The sequence below is a fragment of the Aethalodelphis obliquidens genome, unplaced genomic scaffold (assembly GCF_003676395.1).
Source record: "Aethalodelphis obliquidens isolate GAN/ISIS:26980383/991018 unplaced genomic scaffold, ASM367639v1 scaffold6, whole genome shotgun sequence".
Lineage (NCBI taxonomy): Eukaryota > Metazoa > Chordata > Mammalia > Artiodactyla > Delphinidae > Aethalodelphis > Aethalodelphis obliquidens.
In genome coordinates, this window is record NW_020837950.1 from 13,436,175 (window position 1) to 13,455,416 (window position 19,242).

Here is a 19,242-nt window from a genome sequence, read left to right on the forward strand (position 1 = left end):
TTAAGGAAATAGAAAGAACTTACGTTTAAAATTCAGACTCCGTGCTCGCTTCGGCAGCACATGTACTAAAATTCAGACTCCAAAACTTGCCCCTGGAAACCAGCGAGTTAAAAACAAAAGACAGACATCCTCTAAGCGCACCAAGTTCAGCCTTCGGGAATCCTCAGGGCACTATCCCAGACAACCAAGCACAAACCTGTACCCGGGAGGCTGACGCGCGAGGTCCCGCCGCCGAGAAACACCTCGCGGTGAATCCGCGGCGTGAGGGTGGGGGGACTTCGGGAGCCGGAGAAGCCCACGCGCCCTGCGTCGAGCCTCACTCTCCCCACCTGTGAAATGGGCGTGACGCCACTGGCCCGTTCGCCCCACGGGGAAGAAAGGCTAATGAATGAGAACCACCTGGTGAACGGCCCGGGCCGCCTTGGCCGCTCTCCGGCAGCGGTCCTCAGGCAGCGGGGCGTCCTCGGGCAGCGGGGCGCCCCCGCCGCGGTCGGATTCCCCCCCAAGGCCGCGGGCGCTCTCCGTGCTCCGGACTCCCCGCGGCCCGACGGTTACCAAGGTTCCCCAAGCCGCGCCTGCCCGGACGCCGGCTCCCGGGCCGTCAGCTACTGTAAAGGGCGCCGTCCCGACCCGGCCCCGACGCCGCCTACCTTGGCCACCCAGCTGAACAATGGTGACATCGCGGGCCGGGCGGAGGCTCGTCGCCCGCAGCTCCGGCTCACTCCCGCCGCCGGCCCGAGGGGCGGCGGGCAGCCGGGGGCGGGCTCGGGGCGCGGCGGGGCCCGGGCATGGCTCCCTCCGCAGCGGCAGCGGCGGCGGCGGCGGCGGCGGCGGGCTCCTCCCCGCTCGTCACTGCCCCGAGAGGTCGCGCCCGCAGGGCTGCCCGGCCGAGAAAGGGAAGTGGGTGGGGAGAGTGGGGGAGGGGAGCGGAGGGGAGGGAGCGCGGCCGACCCCGCCCCCACCCCGCCCACCCCCACGCTCGGCTCGCGGCGGGAAGTTGGGACCCGCGGGGGTCGCCCTCCTTCGGGACGCCCCCGGCTGCGCGGCTACTGGGGGAGGAGTCGTAAGCCCTAAGGGCTAGGGACGCGGCTTTCTAGGCCTCTGGGGTCCGTTTCGCCCAACTTTCAGAAAACTAAGAATTCCTCTCCTTGAGGTTCGGTAAAAGCCCCAGAGTTGGAGCGAACACAAAGCCCGCCCAGCGTTCCAGGGGTTACTGTCGCCCCCGCAGCGTTTCTTCCTAAACGCTCCGGATTGCTGGTAACAAAAGGGCTAGTGTTCCCCTAACTCCTAATACCTTTATATAATCAAAGGTGGTTTTCTTGGAGCCAGAAAACTCAGCTGTTGAGACTAGAAAAGGGGCGGTGGAAAAAGAACCTTCAGTGCCTGCCAGCTGGGAGGTTTCAGCAACGTGAGAAATGTTGGTTTCACCAGTTTTCTTCTCTCCCAAGGCAAGATGATAAGCAGTGTAGTCAGTTTATAGCTACAGAGGTTAAGCTGAGTTTCGAACTCAGACACCCAAGAGTTGCACTTTGAAAAAATAAAAAAAGGCCAAAGGACACATTAATAACCAATGTGTCATGTGGGAGCCACTCACTGAGTTCCTCAAGCCAAATAGCCGCCCTAACCCCATAATTTTGCTTCTTTCCTCTTGTCATATTAATTGTGCCTTATCTTCATGACAGGCCAGTAGGACATTTTAATGAAGTTCCCCAAATGCCTGGCATCTGAGTTAGGTGGGTATATTCGTTATCTATTGCTGCATAACAAATTACCCCAAAACTATGAAGCTGGAAACAACTGTTTCTGTGGGTCAAAAATCCGGGGAGTATCTTAGCTGGTCCCTCTGACTCAAGGTCTGTTAGCCAGGGCTGCAGTCATCTCAAGACTGGGACTGAAGGACCCACTTTCAAGCTCATGGTTGTTCCCAGGATTCAGTTCCTTGCAGGCTCTTGGACTTCAGGCCTCAGTTTCTTCCTGCAGCATGTGGATCTCCCCGTAGGGCTGCTCACAATATGGCAGCCTGCATCCCCTAGCACAAGTGATCCAAGAAAAAGCACGTGTCCAAGAAGGAAGTCAATGGTTTTATAAACTAATCTCAGAAGTGACATCCCAAGACTTCTGCCACATTCAGTCTAGTCCACACTCAAGGTGAGGGGATTACACAAGGACATAAATACCAAGAGAGGACCATGGTGGAGGGAGGGGTGTCATCTTTTTTTCTCCTCCCAGGTAGGGTACATGGGAACAAGATAAATGATAAAGGCATGGTGAAAGTCAAGAGTGATAGCATTCTAACAAAGCCTACCTGGGTACTCGAAAAGGGCCTTCAGAGCATCTTAGGGAAGTGCTATTCTTTCATTCTTTTCAGCAGTGATGTTCCCAAAAGAAATTAAGAGGTGGAAAATGGGAGTGCATTTGCAGCCATTTAACCAAATCTTTCTCTGTTATCACATTACTTCCCCAAGCAAGCGGAAGAGATAGAGGCTGAGAGCTCCCTCAAAGTAAGAGCCTTTATGGCCACTACAGCCTCGCTACTCAAAGTGTGATTCATGGACCAGCTGCCTTGGCATCACCTGGCAATTGTTAGAAGTGCAGACTCTCAGACCCTGCCCTAATACCCCGTCCTACGGAGTCAGAACCTTCATTTTACCATGACTTCAGGTGGCTAGGATATACATAAAGTTTGAAATGCACTAGTATATGAGATCCACTGACATTGGCCTTAAAACAATGTAACAGACCAACAGCCCCTTGAGAGAACAGCTAAAACTGTCCTTCGTCCTTGCGATGGCGTGAACTAGCTCAGCAGAGGGAGACCTGGAGAACTACGGGGAAGCAACACCGTTGTGATGGGAGTGGCTGGGCAGCTGAGGACCAGGCATGATAAGCTGGACGGTTGACAAATGTCATCACACACCATCACTCCAATCCCTAGCCTGAGCTCTACGAAAATGCCCAGGACTGAGAAGCAACTCAGGGGAAAGGATGAGGGGAACCCGAAATGGACTACAGAAACCTGAATTACCTCCAACTGACTGAGATAAACTTTCTACTTCTTCAGCAGGAGGTAAGAAGGCAAAAAAGAAAAATTACATTAAATTTAGAAGGAAAATTGCACTTCTTGCACACAAAAAAAGGTTAAGACTAAATCCTGAATATGACACTTAAAATATGACAGGTGAAGTAGGGACATCCAGGCTTCATTGTTTTAACCTGGACCCCTGGACTTCCCTGGTGGCACAGTGGTTAAGAATCCTCCTGCCAATGCAGAGGACACGGGTTTGAGCCCTGGTCTGGGAAGATCCCACATGCCGTGGAGCAACTAAGCCCGTGTGCCACAACTACTGAACCTGCGCTCTAGAGCCCGCGAGCCACAACTACGGAGCCCATGTGCCACAACTACTGAAGTCTGTGCGCCTAGAACCTGTGCTCCACAACAAGAGAAGCCACCGCAATGACCGCAATGAAGGGTAGCCCACGCTTGTCACAATTAGAGAAAACCCGGCGCACAGCAATGAAGACCCAATGCAGCCAAAAATTAATTAATTAATTATTAAATAACTAAACCTGGACCCAATTCTCCATGTATATACACATCAGTGTGGAGTCTCCTGCAGTTTCTGGTTTGCACTTGCCTAAACCTTACATGATTTTAGACTAAGGTCTCCATCTCCATCTGCTCCAGGTCTCCCTGCCTGATCTGGGCAGAATCACTCATTTAATGGGAAAGTAAGAACCTGTCGAGTGGGTGGACTTGATAGTAACGTATGGGGCTCTAACACTAAATATTACATGAAAGTTCTTCATTCCCTGCCAACATGTAGCTTGCCAACAGAAATTCTGTTGTAATCTGGAAGTTCATTAAAGGGAAACTTTTACATCAGACAATCTAACAGATCTCACATTCAAAACAATTTTCCTTAAAATCTATTTCTCCCATCTGAAAAATGTATCCTTCTCTAAGAAACTGTATATTTCCCCAGGGAAGGACTGTACGTAGAGGGGGCATGGGTAATTTTCAATAGCTCCCCATTGATTCTTTTTCAGCCAGCATCAAGAACGCTTACAGACAGAATAATCATTCCTCAAAGATGCTGATGGCTCCCAGCCCTGATTTTCTATCAGAGTTACCTGTGATGACAAGGTGAGTGGGTGAGGAAGGAGGGCAGATGATATGGCTGCTCTGTGGCAGGGTGGAATGCTCAGAGACCTCAAAGAGCAGGTAGGTCATATAAATGTGTGCAGAGGGCCAGGTGTGAGACAGTAAGGAATGAATGAACTGTGGCATCTTGGAGAATGCATGCTCAATTATTAAAACACTCCACCCAGCCAAGCAAAATGTGTGAGCTTGGAGGAGTGTGTATCGTGTGTGTGTGTGTGTGTGTGTGTGTGTGTGTGTGTGTGTGTGTGTGAGAGAGAGAGAGAGAGAGAGTGAGTGAGTGAGGGGGGGCAGGGAGAGAGAGAGAGATTCTGATTATCAGCCAGGATTGAGAACCACTTGCATAGTTCTAGATCCCTTGTTTAAAAAAAAAACAAAAAACAGCTGCTCTGTGGAGAGCAATAGGCCTATCTGAATAGGACTGCAGAGATCTAAATAAGTAGGATCTACAGAAAATCTGAGACTAAGTAACTTTAAAAGGAAGCTTTAATGTCTCACCATCAGTTTTCCTGAGACATTAAAGGACGACTAAAAAGGGGGGTCAACCCAGGAACTGGAAGAGGTGCTCATCTACTAAGCCTGACCATAACTCCCCGAATAAATCTGACACTCCTGCCCTTCTGTGTTCCTCCTTTGAAGAGGAGCAAGGGTCAAGGACAGTAATACCTCCTGAGAGTTCAGGAGATGCTGACAGGCTGCTCTCCACCAACTGAAATGTGGAGGGCGCAGAGGTAGGAAGCATGACCTCACTCTGCAGCCTGTTCCTCCCCACCACAAGACCTGGTTAAAAATAGAGCCATTGTGACACCAACTCCACAAGGAAACTGGACTTGGTTTCAAGTGAATCACAACCACTTGGTAACTAGGATTCTAACGGCAGTTACAATGTGTTTTGTTTTGGCTTTTCTTTCCACATCACCATGCTATTCTGGGACACCAGCTAAGTGTCCTACAATTCAACTCAATTCTGACACTATCTACCTGGAGATTGTATCAGATCCCAAAGAATATGGGCTCAGTCCTACAAGACTGCCCTCCCTCCCAACTTCAGACACCAATCCCAAGTCCAGGGTGTCACCTGTGCCTCTGACCAACTGGTTCCAACGACCCCATCCTTGGGTTCAATTAATTTGCTAGAGTAGCTCACAGAACTCAGGGAAACATTTTACTTACTAGATCACCAGTTTATTATAAAAGGATATAACTCAGGAACAGCAGAATGAAAGATGCACAGGGCAAGTTATGGGGAACAAGGTGCGGCGGGGGGAACATGCTCTTTCTCAAATACCTCTCCTCAAATCCACCTGTTTACCAACCCCAAAGCTCTCCAAACCCCATCCTTTTGGGTTTTTATGGAGGCTTCATACATAGGCATGATTGATTACATCATTGGCCTTTGGCAATTGAACTCACTCTCCCGCCCCTCTCCCTTCCTCCGAGTTCAGGGGGTGGGACTGAAGGTTTCAACCCTCTAATCACAAGGTTGGTTCCCCTAGCAACCAACCTGCATGCTAAAGAGACCTAGGGGCTTTCCAAAAGTCAACTGATTAACATAACAAAAGACACCTCCATTGTTCTCTTCGCAGGAAATTCCAAGGGTTTTAGGAGCTCTGTTCGGGAGGGAAAGGGGGACAAAGCCCAAAAATATATTTCCTGTTATAAATCACGATAGCACAGCAACTGATCAAGAATCTACTCAGCTCGTGAATATTCATTAGCACCTATTGTGTAAAGCAAACACGTGTCCTAGCAAAGAATAGCAAAGATGATCATCCCTGAAGCATAGGCACACAGCGTAGCAGGGAAGAGTGAAAAGCGCCAAGAGAAGGGCCCAGGTGAAGCTCCACCGAGTCCCAAAGGAATGAAAGATAACTTCCGGCTGCAAAGGAAGAGCCGGCATCCTGGCTGGAAGACATCAGGACTTTTACAGATGGAGATGAGGGAGCGGGGTTTCCAGGAAGAAGGACCAGCTGGCATGAAGGATTGGTGCTCATCTCTGAAAATCAAGCCTTACCAGGACAGATAGAACAGAAATCGAGCTCACATTGCAGAGAGAGCATTTTAGTAAATGGTAGTTTGGGGGTGTGCAGTCATCCTCACTGGCATAAAAATTTGTTTCCAGAAAAAAAATATATTTTTTAATATTTATTTATTTATTTGGTTGCACCGGGTCTTAGTTGCGGCAGGCAGGCTCCTCAGCTGTGTCATGAGAACTCTTAGTTGCGGCACGCACGTGGGATCTAGTTCCCTTACCAGGGTTCGAACCCCGGCCCCCTGCATTGGGAGCGCGGAGTCTTATCCACTGCGCCACGAGGGAAGTCCCCAGAAGAAATATTTGCTGAGATACTATCAAATCCAAAAAAGTCATGAAAAAAGTCCCTCTGTATGAATTGAAAACATATGTCTATGAAAACAATTGTAATGAATGTTCACAATAGCATTATTCATAATGGCTAAAAAGTGGAAACAACCCAAATGTCCATCGACTGATGAATGGATAGTGTACCCACACAACAGAATATTATTTGGTCATAAAAAGTGATAAAGTACCAATGCATGCTACAACGTAAATGGACCTTGAAAACATTATGCTAAGTGAAAGAAGCCAGACACAAAATACCATATATTGTATAGTTCCATTTAAAAGAAATGTCCAGAATAGACAAATCAAAAGAGACAGAAAGATTCGTAGTTTCCAGGGACTGGGGAGCAGGAAACATGGAGAGTGACTGCTAAAGAGTATGAGGTTTCTTTTAGAGGTGATGAAAATATTTTGGAATTAGATAGTGGTTATGTTATGGTTACACAACTTTGTGGATATACTAAACCCCCAAATTTCATGGCATGTGAATTATATCTCAATTTTTAAAATCCCTCTATGTGATGATGGTTTAATGACTTTACATAAATTATCTCCCTAAGCTTGTATAATAATGGAACCCACACTTCAAAGGGCTAGTTTCAGGATTAAATGGGATGCATATAAAGCACTCAGACTGAATCCTTGCACACAGTAGGTGCTTAGGAAATGTTAGCAGATGTTAGCTATAGGAGGAGGAGGAGGACGAGGAGGGGGAGGGGAAGAAGAAGAAGGAGGAGAAGAAGGAGGGGGAGGGGATGGGGAGGGGAGGGGGATGGGGAGGGGAGGGGCGGAGGGGGAGGGGAGGGGGAGGAGGAGGAGGAGAAGAAGAAACTTCAGTAGCAGCAGTAGCAGTGATTGTCCTAGGTTAATGATGGGTATGTGTGACGGTTAATCTTCACGTGTCACTAAGGGCTGCCCAGATAGCTGGTCAACATTATTTCTGGTGTGTCTGTGAGGGTGTCTCTGGAAGAGATTAGCATTTGAACTGGTCAACTGAGTAAAGAAGATCGCGCTCATCAATGTTTGGTGGACATTATCCCATCCATTGGGGTTCTGAATAGAACAAAAAGGTGGAGGAAGAGAGAAAGCTCTCTCTCTCTCTCTCTCTCTCTCTCTCTTGTTCTGCTTGAGCTGAGACCGCCATCTTCTCCTGCCATCAGACATCAGTGCTGCTGGTTCTCAGGCCTTTAGACTCAGACCAGGACTTACACCATCAGCCCTCCCGATTCTCAAGCCTTCAGACTTATACTGAAATACACCACTGGCTTTCCTGGTTCTCCAGCTTGCAGATGGCAGATCATGGGACTTCTTGGTCTCCATAACCACATGAGCCAATTACTATAATAAATCTCCTCTTACATCTCTCTCTCTAATATATCCTATTGGTTCTGGTTTTCTGGAGACCCCTAATACAGTATGACTATTGTAAATACAGAACAGAAGTGATGGGCTGGAGATCTCAAGTTCATGGCTGGGTTTATAGACAAACAGTTGAGAGCAAAGAAGAGATTGTGCGTTAGCCAAAACTAATTCTGGCACGGGTGGGCCCCCTGACATATCTCAGTGTTTTCCTCTCCCTTTTTATGGGTTGCTATGTCTAGCGGTATGACTGTGCTCCATTTGTTACTTTCGTTCTATAAGCCATGCCGTGAATCACCCAAGTTTCGCTGGTAAATTCCTGTCATTCCGGGCAGAGACTTGGTGTGCACAAGCATTACTAGCCTGTCACACTTTCAGAGAGTTCAGATATTCCTCACTAAGAAATGGATCCTGCTCATTTCACACTGCTAAGGTCGCTTTTCTCTTCCCCACACATACTGTGTCTCATTACCTGTCTACATCTCTTGCTTTCTCTCAAGCACACACTTGTACTCACATTTTAAATGATGCCAGATTCAAAATGGAGTCTTTGGGTGGCAAGACTATTTGAAGACCAACCTGAAAGCAAAGAATGCTCAATAAATTGGTGAATAAGTGAAAGTACAGAGTGGAAAGATACATTTTGTGAAGACTTATTTGGAGGTAGACAGTAAATTCAGGGAATTAGCTGAAGAACACTCTACTTTGATAGAGCTGTGTCAACGTTTAAATTAAGGTCTCTGATGTCATGTTTTGATTTTGTGCATCAAGTTGTAGTTTGTTAGCCAGAGTAACAGTGAACAAATTTCACGAGAACATTTTTAGTGTTCTCAAGCTCCAGCCACCTTCACTACATTGCAAAATTAAAAGCTGGCTGGGAATTCCCTGGCTGTCCAGTGGTTAGGACTTGGCGCTTTCACTTCCAGGGGCCCAGGTTCAATTCCCTAGTCGGGGAACTAAGGTCCTGCAAACGGCGAGGCACAGCCAAAATAAATAAATAAATAAAAACTGGATGAAGCCCAGCTAGAAATCCTGAGAAGTCTCTGCAGTGTAAAAAGGGAGCCATTGAACTTGTAACTCTAGAGCTCTAGAGGGAACCAGAGAGTACAAATCCCCCCCAAAATAAAGTTCACACCAGTGAACATTTTGGGGTTGCCGTTTTTTCTTTCTGCACTCAGCAGTCTTACTAGAACAGAATTTACTTTATGACGCAAACTTCTCTCTTCAGTAGAAATAACAATCAATTCGTTTCACTGTGACATTTCAAAAGCAGCTAAATTAATATATTTTGCTATTGAAATATCTGTTCTCATCTCAATATTTTGCTTAATATATACAGTAACTGTGTTCACTTTCTAGCTGGTAAGACATTCCAAAAATAGAAACAGTGTTTCTCTATTTTTAGCTCAGTCTATAAAGTTTAAGCAAATAATCTTTCCAAAGTATTGCACACACATGTTTCAAATTCATGGAAAAACCCAGTGGCAAAGAGCTCATAAAAGAAAACACAGTGAAAATTTGGAGTCAAAAGATTTTTGATATCCTCACCCTGTGTTAAAACTAAACAGAGATGCTTAGGTTTCAACTCAGATATTTTAATTATAATTTATAATAGGAACATGAAAAACACCACTTAGCATAGCACTAATTTCACCAGAAAATAACTTTTTTTTTCCCTACACTGAAAGTTATGTTTTTCCTTAAAAAAATAGACTGAAAAATGTCAATTCCTGTTTCCTGGTCAAATCTATTAGTGAATAAAAATCAGACCAAAGCTTCCTTTTCCCCTTCTTTCATACTAAATCATAATTTCCTTTTTTCCCCACAAAAAGGTGGTTTAGTTTACCCTTGATTAGAGTGATTTCTCACTTCTAAAACAATTTATTTGTTCAATTTCATCCAGTTCTTTAAAAGTGTTATGTTTCAATCCAGCAATCGCACTGCTTGTTATTTACCCAACTGAGTTGAAAATTTATGTCCACACAAAAACCTGCACACCGCTGTTTAGAGCATCTTCATTCATGATTACCAAAACTTGGAATAAACCAAGATGTCCTTTAGGAGGTAAATGGATAAATAAACTGTGGTACATAGAAACAATGGAATATGATTCAGTGCTAGGAAGAAATGAGTGACCAAGCCATGAAAAGACATGGAGGAACCTTGAATGTACATTACTAAGTGAAGGAAGTCAATCTGAAAACACGACATACAGCATGATTCCAACTATATATGGCATTCTGGAAAAGGTAGAACTATGGAGACAGTAAAAAGATCAGTGGTTGCCTGCGGTTGGGGGTGGGAGAGAAGGGGTGAGTAGGCAGAGCACAGAGGACTTTTAGGGCAGTGACAGTACTTTGTATGGTATTATAATGATGGATACGTATCCATCATTATGGATGTATGTATGCATATACATACATTTGTCCAAACCCATACAATGTACGACACCAAGAGTGAATCCTAATGTAAGCTATGGACTTTGGGTGATAATGATGTGTCAGTGAAGGTTTGCCAACTGTTACAAATGTACCATTCTGGTGAGGGATAGGGATGTTGATAACGCGGCAGGCTATGCATTTGGTGGGGGGGGGGGGGGGGGGAGGTTATATGGGAAATACCTTCTGTTCAATTTTGCTGTGAACCTAAAACTGCTCTTTAAAAACCCCTGAAAAAAACCAAGTTTTAAACATCAGTGAAACTCTCTGTCAATGCTCTCAGTATTTTGTGTGTGTGCTTCCATATTTTGGATCAGAACTGCACAGCAAGCTCCCAGAAAGGGGCAGAGTGACTCTTCCGTGTTGGATACCTGTGCCTGGTACAGAGCCACGCACTCTGCGCAGTCATGCAAAACAGTCTGTTTCCTCACCAGAGCTTGAGATTCCGATAAAAAGTCCACCGAGCCATGTACACTCACACCTCCCCAAGACGCGTGTGCCTGACTCTGCTCGACACAACGCTCAGGTGCACTGAACGAGTATACTTTCCAGAAGCTAAGATCCACGTGCTATGTTCTTAGGTCCATGCCCCTCTAAAAACTTTAAGATTAAACAGTCTCTCTGGGCTCACTCCTTAGCAAAGGAATGCATACGTTCTAAAATAAACCAGCACCTGCTTCCTGGTCTCTATACACAGCTGGAGAAGGTACATAACTTATGTTGGCTTTGACAGGAAATGCAAAGGCTGAGAAGATACAAGAAGGAGGAAATGGCTTCTCTTTTCCATTTGTGTTGGAATCACCTTCCGTTTCTTGCTTGTAAGTGGCGAAGCCTGAACACGGCTCTCCTCACCTGGAGTTTTTCAAACATGGTAGAGGTTATGCTCTGAGTGAGGTGAAGATAAATTCAACCTTCAGGTGATGGTCAGAATTTATCTAAAGTGGCCAGATTGATTTGCACCCAGCCCTTTGGAGCCTTTCTGTCTGCAGAGGCAATGTGGCTTCAGAGACAGCCCACGAGGAACAGGGGGCTGGGCGTCCAGGTGCGCACAGCTAACTTCTACTTGCCCACGACTGGCTGTGTGACCTCAGGCGGCTCATGTTGAATCTCTGGACCTGTTTTCACCTTCTGAATTTTGGAGGTTAGACTCATGATCTCCAAGGTCCCTTCCAACCTTCCCTCAGGAACGCTATGGAATATGTACTAAATTAAATGCCCATGATGAGTTTGTTCCTGGCAGCCTTAGCTCAGGGTCAGGGTAGAAATGAAACATACCTGCTCCCCAGTCTCAAGGTCTCAAGGGTGCCAACTTGGAACTTTTCCAACCTACAGTTGGTTTCTTGCCTCAGGGGAAAAGATGACAAGAACAAATGCCTACAGTACAGTGGAGGAGGGGTCACCTGCCTCCTGTTTGAGGTACTCCTTCTCCAAGATCGAGGGTCAGGAAGGAACAACATCCACTGAACACGTGTTACACGCCAAGTGCTTTCATATATTCTCATTAATGCTCACGACTCCAAAGCCATGGGGGCTGGACCTCCCAGAGCCCTGGGGGTCAGACGCCTCCCTGAAAAGCTGTAAGGGCAGAACTTCTGCCCCACTGTGTCCAGAAGGTGGGACCTGTGCCCCAGTGGGGCTGACGGGCAGAGAATCAAGCCAAAGAGGATTATGCTAAAGGCTTAAGGTCTCATGGAGTTTGCCTTGTAGTTTCGACTTACTTGGGCCCTATCACCTTCTTCTCTCTTGATTTCTCTCTTTTGGAATAGGATTGTCTATCCTACGCCTGGCCCACCATTGTACTCCAGAAATACGTAACTTGTTTGATTTCACAGGTTCACAGCTAGAGAGAATTTGCCTCAGGTTGAATCATATCTTGACTCTCACCCATACCTGATTTAGATGATATTTAGATGAGGCTTTGGACTTTAGACTTTTGAGTTGATGGTGGGATGTAATGAGTGTATTTTGCATATAAGAAAGACATGAATTTAGGGGGATCAGAGACAGAATGCTATAGAATGAATGTTTGCATCCTCCCAAGATTCCTATGTTAAAACCCAATCCCGGACTTCCCTGGTGGCACAGTGGTTAAGAATCCGCCGGCCAATGCAGGGGGCATGGGTTCCAGCCCTGGTCTGGGAAGACCCCACATGCCGTGGAGCAAGTAAGCCCGTGCGCCACAACTACTGAGCCTGCACTCTAGGGCCTGCAAGCCACAACTAATGAGCCCTCACACCACAACTACTGAAGTCTGCAGAGCCCGTGCTCCGCAACAAGAGAAGCCACCGCAATGAGAAGCCCGAGCACCACAACAAAGAGGAGCCTCCTCTAACCGCAACTAGAGAAAGCCCGCGCAGCAGCGAAGACCCAACGCAGCCAAAAATAAATAAATAAATGTATTAAAAAAAAACAATCCCCCAGGGCCTTTGGGGATGATTAGGTCATGAAGGTGAAGCCCTCATGAATGGGATTAATGCCCTTATAAAAGAGACTCCAGAAAGATCTTTCTTCCCTTCCACCACGTGAGGATACAGCAAAAAGACAGCCGTCTATGAACCAGGAAGCCGAATCTGCCAGCACCTTGATGTGGGACTTGCCAGCCTCCAGAACTGTGAGAAATAAATTGCTACCGTTTATAAGCAACCCAGTCTCTGTGTGTGTGTGTATATATATATACATATTTTGTTTTGTACATTTTTGTTATAGCATCTCAAACAGACTAAGACAAGTACTAATAATAGTAATAGAACATGATGTGTATTGAGTGCTTACTGTCTACCTGACGCTGCTAACACCAGCAAACCTTTGCATCGCGCTCTTTAGGGATCAGGCATTTGTTCTAAGCATTTACAATGCATGAGGCTGGGACCCGGATTACCCTGTTTAGTTAGGATGGGGAAACTGAAGGGGCAAGAACCAGGATTCGGGCTCAAGCACTATGTCAACTTAACCACTTTATTACCCTAAATATCTCAAAACTCTGCTGCAAGCTGTTATTTATTCTTTTGCAAGCAAGGAAGCAGAGGTTGAGCAATGTAAAATCAATCATTCACCCGAGGTCTTACTTGGGTAGAGCTGAGGCTCTCTGTAATGTCAGGAAAGCAAATGGCCCTAAGCGCTATCAACACAGCTTTGTGCTCTGAGATTTCAGGTATCTAGTCTGGCCAAGAGAGGTTTTCGAGACAGCCACCAGCTTGCAGCCAGCAGCGGGCTCTGTCGGGGCAGAAGTTCTGCCTCTCTCTTGGAGCCAGGGGCTGAGCCAATGCCCGCTAGACTAGATGGATGTGAGCTTGAGATGGCAGCAGATTTTAATGAATCAACAAATGAATAAGAGAGAAAGGGAAGGAAGAAAAGCTAGTTCTCTTTGAGGCTAAGGCAGCAGGGCCCTTCCCAAGGGTCCAGCTGGGCCAGGGGCTAGTAAGAAGGAAGTGAGGCTGCAGCAGGCTCCCCAATGAGGCCACGCTGGGGGCTGGCAAGACAGACCCAACCTGAAGCCAGAACAAAGCATGGACTGGGCTGTTGGGTGTTGGGGAGGTGGGAGCAGGGGTCCTCCCTGTGAAAAGCTGGCCTGGCTGATGGGCTGGGGACCCTGACCTCCCAGTGCCCAGGAAATTCAGCTGGATGGGGTATGGCCCCTGCACAGCTTAATGAGAATCTGATTCTTGGATTGGATGTATCAGTGGATCCAGGACAAGCTTTCCTTATGTGAAAAACATCACCGTGCCCTTTCTCTCCAAGGGCCCACAGCTGGCCAAATCCAAGAAAGAGGCACAGGGCTCCTCTGGGCCAGCAAATGCTGCTTTATAGTTTTAATCCAACCAGCAGTGATTTCAGGTATCCAACCCTGGCCCACCACGTGCACAGCAATGGAACTTAAGCCACTGAAGTATCCCCATTAATTCGCGGTGTCACTTGATAAATATCTATTGCACACATTCACACACTCGTCCCTAGGGATGCTACAGTAAACAAGCCACGCCCCCCCCAGAGGAATGTCATAGGGTCCAGCGGGCCCATACAGCAAGCAAACAGGAAACTGCATGACCAAGTGAGAAGTGCCACTAGAAGGAAAAGAGGAGTTGCTAAGAAAGCATGCAGAGAAGGCATTGGGGGGCGGGGGGTGGAGATGGGGAGTGGTCTAAGACTTGCAAGCAGCATATGAGGCTGAAGGGCTTAAGGACACACCCAAAGGCCAACCACTGAAGGGTAAAAGATGATCACTAATGTACAAAGGAGTAGAATCTGATACTGGACTTTTTTTTTTTTTTTTTTTTTTTTGCGGTACGCGGGCCTCTCACCGCTTCGGCCCCTCCCGCTGCAGAGCACAGGCTCCGGACGTGCAGGCTGAGCGGCCATGGCTCACGGGCCCAGCCGGCTCTGCGGCATGTGGGATCTTCCCGGACCGGAGCACGAACCCGTGTCCCCTGCATCATCAGGCGGACTCTCAACCACTGCGCCACCAGGGAAGCCCTGATACTGGACTTTTTATTACGTATGGCATTCTTGTTTTCTAAGGTTTTCTCCTTAATTATAAAATATTTCAAAAAACTTAAACAGAATAATATGACAGATACGCAGGTAGTTACCACTCAGTTTTAAATATTTTGCACATATGTACATTTTTTTAAAAGAAGTAAAGTGTTACTTATAGCGCTCTTCCCCTCCATCCCCAGAGGTAACCACCATCCTGTGCTGGGTGTATCTTCCCCCGCCTCTGTTTTTATATATTAACCACATAGGTATCAATCCACAAACAATATAAAGTAGCATTTTGTACTTCTACATTTTTTCCTACATGGTGTCATAGTGTATATATTCTTTTAGAAATTGCTTTTTTATATTCAGTACTGTGTTGTTTTAACTGCTGAATGGTATTCAATTGTATTAAGTTGCATGATTATTGCACAATTTAATTATCTCTTCCCTTTTTGATGGAAATTTAGACACCCCCCCTTTTTTTTTTTGCCATAGCAGCAACACCCTTATACTTGTCTCTTCATGCACATGTCCATGATGTATCCCTAGAAATGGAATTGCTGGGTTAAGGGTATTCACATCTCCAGCTGTACGCACATGGCCACATTCTGCTGCCACTGGGCCAATTTATACTCCCACCTGCATGCTTATGATCCTGTTTCCTCACATCCTCACCAATCCTGATGTTACCAAGCTCTTAAATTTCGCTAATCTACAGTGTGATATGTTATTTTTCTCGCTTTAATCTGCCTTTCCTGGGACTTCCCTGGTGGCGCAGTGGTTAAGAATCCGCCTGCCAATGCAGGGGACATGGGTTTGATCCCTGGTCCAGGAAGATCCGACATGCTGCGGAGCAACTAAGCGCCACAATTACTGAGCCCCCGTGCCTAGACCCTGTGCTCCACAAAAAGAGAAGCCACCGCAATGAGAAGCACACACACCGCAACGAAGAGTAGCTCCCATTCACCGCAACTAGAGAAAGCCTGTGCGCAGCAATGAAGACCCAATGCACCCAAAAATAAAAATAAAATAAAATTAATTAATTAATTAAAAAGTCTGCCTTTCCCTAGTTGCTAGTGAGTTGCCCATCTTTTCATATGTCAAATGGCTATTCAAGTTCCCTCCTCTGTAAATTGCCTATTCACATTGTCAGGCCATTTTTCTACTGGGTTGTCTTTTTTTAAAAAATTGATTTGTAGAAATCCACTATATATTCTGGATATTAATTCTTACCAATTGTTCTTTGACTTAACAATTATTTAGAAGCAATACTATTAAGACAATCAGTTAAAAGATGAGTGTAGTCTCTTAAATATGCACACCTTCAACCAAATGCTTTTTTATTGACTTTAGCAGAGGACCTGGCTTGTATTTTCTTAATGGTTTCATATTCCAAGGCCAAGGGCAGCATATGCAAACAGACGTCTGAAAAGAAGTGTTCATGTTCATTGCCGAAGAGATACCTACACGAAATGATTAATTACTGTCCTGGAGATGTTAAAGACCCTCAGAGAAGCTGCAAGCCCTGTGCTGACGACAGACATACTTTAAATCAAAGACCAGGTTATCATTGGATTTAGGGTGATTTTTAAAACATTTTCATTTCTATTCAGTTTTTTGTTCAACTTGCTTTATTTCAGTTTAGAATTTGACTTTATATCATTCCTTTTTATCATTTTATCATTATCATAATAATCCTGAAAAAAAATCAAAATAATAACCAAAAATTATCACAACTATTAACATCCTCATAACGAAATCCACAGACTGGAAAGTTATCATCCTGTTAAACCTCTTTATTTACAGGTGATGAAACTGAAGTCTGAGAGGCTAAGAAACTTATTCATTCATTCATTGAACAAATATTTATTCAGCTTCCACTGTAACAAATATCATTTAGGTGCTTACTGTGTATTAAGCTAAGAATTTCATTTGAATTTAGATATTAAACATTTAAACATCTAAACATTTAAACAGAATTTAGACACATTTAGTGTCTCTAAAGACAGTTTTAAGAGGTAAAATTTTGGAAGTTACATAGCTTGCACAAAGTCCATGGCCCGTCAGTGGAGGAGTGGGGTTAAGACCCAGGGATTCTGACGCCAGCAATACTTCCAGTCTTGTCATAGGATATGCCTGTGGTGCTTGGCCTGAGTTTGAAACACAGAGATATGAAAGCTGCAGGAGAACAGGGCTCTGGCATTCACACAATATCATGTCCTCTTTCACAGATGAAACCCAGTTCTGGTGAAGATGGCAACGGATAGGCAGGAGCTTACGCCCATACCTAATAGAAACTCATCTTTGCGTGGCACACTGACCCAAGACAAAGATTACTTACATAGAGAACCCCCCAGAGGGTCAGCTCCTGGGAAAGAGTAAGTACTTAGTCTTCATGGTGAACCAACCAGACACGGTCTCTGCCCTCATAGGGTTCACAATCTAGTAGAGAAGACAGGCAATAAGCAAATAAGGAAACCAGCGAAATGTGTAATTACACAGTATGGCTAAGTGCCATGAAGGAAGGGAACAAGGTAATGTGGGAGAGAAAGGCTCGTGGGCAAGGGACTTACTTTAGAATGTGTAGTCAATAGGCCTCTATTAACACTAAAACTGAGACCCAAATGAGTCAGCCATGGCACAAGTTAGGAGAAAAGCTTGTGCAAAGGAAGGAAAAAAGTATCTCTGTGGGTAGAGCAGAGAGGGTCAGGTAGAAAATGGCTCAAGATAAAGGCAAGTGACAGATTTCTCAAGGCCTTGAAGGCTATGGTAAGGTGCTGTACTTTTTTTTTTTTTTAATTTTATTTATTTATGTCTGTGTTGGGTCTTCATTTCTGTGCAAGGGCTTTCTCTAGTTGCGGCAAGCGGGGGCCACTCTTCATTGCGGTGCGCGGGCCTCTCACTATCGCGGCCTCTCTTGTTGTGGAGCACAGGCTCCATACGCGCAGGCTCAGTAGTTGTGGCTCACGGGCCTAGTTGCTCCGCGGCATGTGGGATCTTCCCAGACCAGGGCTCGAACCCATGTCCCCTGCATTGGCAGGCAGATTCTCAACCACTGCACCACCAGGGAAGCCCCTGTACTTTTTTCTAAATGTCATGGGGAACTATTGGTGGGTTAGGTAGTGGAGTTACATGATTGAATTCTTTACTCAGTCACTCTGACCATTAAATAGAGAAAGGAATACTGGAGTCAGAGGTGGGAACAAGAGACCAGTTCTCCAGTTAGGAGGCCATTGTGATGGTGGCTTGGATCAGGACAGTGACAGTGAGAATTAGGTAGAAGCAGATGGACTCAAGGCATATTTTGGAAACAGAACCAACAGGACTCACAAACAGATGGAAGGTAGAGTATGAGTGAGAGAGAATGATCAAGGATGACCTTTAGATTCAAAGAAATGTGAATAAAGAACCACTTATAATTATTTTTCAAACATTTTATGATCTGTCTAGAATTTTTAAACTTAACAAACCTCCAGGGAGAAACGTGAGGGGGAGAGAAGGTCACAAAATTATGACTCTTCTATAAGGAACAGTGTGGCAGTCTAGGACTGAGACTTTGTATCTCTTCTGGAGGTCAACTCTTGAGCATCCTTTGCTTGGGAAGGAATCTGGACCCTTGGCCTCTGGCTGCCTCATATGGTTCTTAAGCAGCCATATCTAGCCGGCGTTTTGTGAAATAAGATGCTCAGAGACATAACTATCACCCACTTCAGTAGCAGCAGCAAAACTACTAACACATACAATAAATACCAATTCCTGATTTAGAAAGCTCACTAAATCCTGGAATCCAGCAATCACGGAGCAACTCCTCAAGCCTCGCAGGTGATCTAGATTGACATCAGACATCTACCAAAACTTTGTACAGAATCCAAGACACGGGCATAAAACTGCTTTAAGTTATAAGACGTTAGAAGCAAGATGAGAGTTCATGAATGTCATTTAACCATGTGGACATTTTAAGATAATCAATGTTAGTCCAACTGCAAATGTGTTTCCTATTTTTTCAGCATTCCACTTCACTCTCAGTCTTTTCTTGATTATCTCCTTTGGCTTCTAGGACCTCCTTAAGGCTTCTATCTTGTTCCTGTAGGACTGGAAAGAGACGATGTGGGAAGCTCTTGACCTGACCCCGGCCTTTTCTCCTTTATCCTTTGCTACTTCCTGTATGCTGATTTCTCTGCGGGAGCAAATCTTGTTCACACATCCCCCAGAGTAGGAGCCTCAGTATGGAAGGAGGGTAGAACAAGGCGACAGTTCCGGAGAATAAGAAGGAACGTGACCCACTTTATATTTAAGTAGAATGTTAATTATCGCAGAAATTGTTGTCGTAATAACTAACTTACATGCCTAGAGCATGATCTGGGAGCCACGTGACCTCGTGCAAAGAGGGAAGCCCCAAGTCAGATAGAGCTGGGCGGGGTCTCAGCACACAGCGTACTGTGAGCCTG

At 45.7% G+C, this 19,242-nt stretch overlaps 1 protein-coding gene across 9 annotated transcripts in view; it reads right to left on the reverse strand.

Moving 5' to 3' along the window:
• The window catches only part of TBC1D1 (TBC1 domain family member 1), a 231,246-nt gene that overhangs the window by 141,323 nt on the left and 70,681 nt on the right, over window positions 1-19,242 (reverse strand). The window contains exon 1 of one of the 9 annotated variants that reach the window (XM_027103181.1): window positions 651-861. The exons of the other annotated variants lie outside the window; for them this stretch is intronic. Coding sequence (XP_026958982.1) covers window positions 651-680 — 30 coding nt within the window. The 5' untranslated portion in view covers window positions 681-861. Of the gene's footprint in view, window positions 1-650; window positions 862-19,242 lie in introns of those variants that run through there. 9 annotated transcript variants of the gene reach the window in all.